Source organism: Microplitis demolitor, chromosome 1, assembly GCF_026212275.2.
Source record: "Microplitis demolitor isolate Queensland-Clemson2020A chromosome 1, iyMicDemo2.1a, whole genome shotgun sequence".
In the NCBI taxonomy this organism is placed as follows: domain Eukaryota; kingdom Metazoa; phylum Arthropoda; class Insecta; order Hymenoptera; family Braconidae; genus Microplitis; species Microplitis demolitor.
In genome coordinates this window covers 12,463,168-12,464,815 of record NC_068545.1, presented here as the reverse complement: position 1 = coordinate 12,464,815, position 1,648 = coordinate 12,463,168, and the positions used below count along the sequence as shown (strand labels likewise).

The window sequence follows — 1,648 nt, the reverse complement described above, 5'->3', positions numbered from 1 at the left end:
TTGTAATACAAAATGGAATGCTCTATGAACGAAATAGTTAATCTACGACATTTTGTGATAAGCCCAATAGTTTTGACAGAAAAGTAAAAAAAAAATACGGATCGATTAAATATAATCAATGTCCTCAAAGTCTAACTATCTTTGATAAATGTCCTCAAAGACTGATATGTATCAAATACGGTCTCCAAAGACAGATATATATATATATATATACATCTTTTTAATTAACCAACGTCATTAACACAGTAAGGAAAAGTATACAAAATGAATACGCAGTTCAGCGGTGTATCTTGTAATATGTAATGTCTTTACGAATGAAATCGAGATGGGAATATGAAAAAATTGATTTTTGGCGTAAATTGCCGAAATAGATCGATCGTAATAATTGTAGCAACTCTACAGAACTCCTTTTGTTTGTTTTTTTTTTTTTTTTAAATTTAATATACGATTATTAAAGTAATGGGCTATTTACAAATGATATGAATAAATAAATAAGTAAATGAATGAGTATAATACAGTGATGAATTGTTACTTTGTAAAAAAAAAACTTTTATGTAAAGAAAAAATTTTGATCGTGTAAATTTTTTAGATATTAAACCGCACTTGGCGTTTTTGGGTCTCGGTTGCTGTGTTATTCAGCGAGGAGTTTGCTATCGTCATCATCGAGTCAATTGGATTCGCCTCGTAAACCGGCTTCAATCTGTCCACTGAAATAGCGATTTGTCCACGGAAATTGACGATGAAGTATTTGTCGTGTCGTGTTATTACACGATATGGACCTTCGTATGGCGCTGTGAAAGATGGTCCAACCTGGTCATTTCGTACCAGTACATGACTGCAAGTACTGAGGTTCCCGAAACAGAAAACAGAATGCTTGCCGTGACGCGACATTTCGGCCGGTGCCAATGAATTAAAATAACGTTTTATAGTATTGACAATGTGATGAGGTGTAGTTTTATTACTGGGAGTGAGTAACTCACCAGGCAAACGAATTGGCTCACCGTACACTAATTCAGCCAGGGTCGCCTGGATGTCGTCCTTCCAAGCAGCTCGTAAGCCGAGCAAAACGGCTGGTAATACGTCATACCATGACTCTTTCTGAAACAAAAGTGCTGATTTAAGCTGACGATGTAGACGTTCGACGAGACCATTGGCTTGCGGATGTTATGGCGTAGTATGTAGGTAATTTATTCCATACATTTTCAATAACGACTGGAATAATGACGATTCAAATTGTGGATCTTAGTTCGAAGTTATACGTTTCGGTACTCCGTGGCGTGAAATCCAATGCAGCGATAATGCATGTGCTACCATCTCTGCAATTTCATTGAATAACGGAACAGCCTCAGGAATCCTCGTGAATCGGTCGATGATCGTTAGGCATTGATTAAAGCCTCGTGACGTTTTTAAAGACACTAGGTTGATGTGAATATGCTCGAATCGTTCAATTGGAGGTCTAAAACGGGTGATCGGCGATGACACGTGTCTCTGGATTTTATTCTTCTGGCAATCGATGCAAGATTTTACCTATTCTCTGCAATCTTTATTAATTGACGGCCAAACGTATCGTTTAGAGATTATTTTCAATGATCCTTTGATTCCGGGATGAGCTAGCGAGTGCAATGAATTAAACACCTTCTTTCTCAGC

At 37.1% G+C, this 1,648-nt stretch overlaps 1 protein-coding gene across 1 annotated transcript; it reads right to left on the bottom strand.

Annotated features, from left to right (window-relative positions):
* Positions 1–585: 585 nt before the first annotated feature.
* On the bottom strand, positions 586–1,314 carry LOC106693959 (uncharacterized). Its single transcript, XM_053740609.1, has 2 exons — positions 1,260–1,314; positions 586–1,070 (listed from the first exon to the last, which is right to left on the bottom strand). Exons 1-2 carry the CDS (start codon positions 1,312–1,314, stop codon positions 586–588), a joined length of 540 nt encoding a protein of 179 aa, XP_053596584.1.
* Between the last annotated feature and the right edge of the window lie 334 nt (positions 1,315–1,648).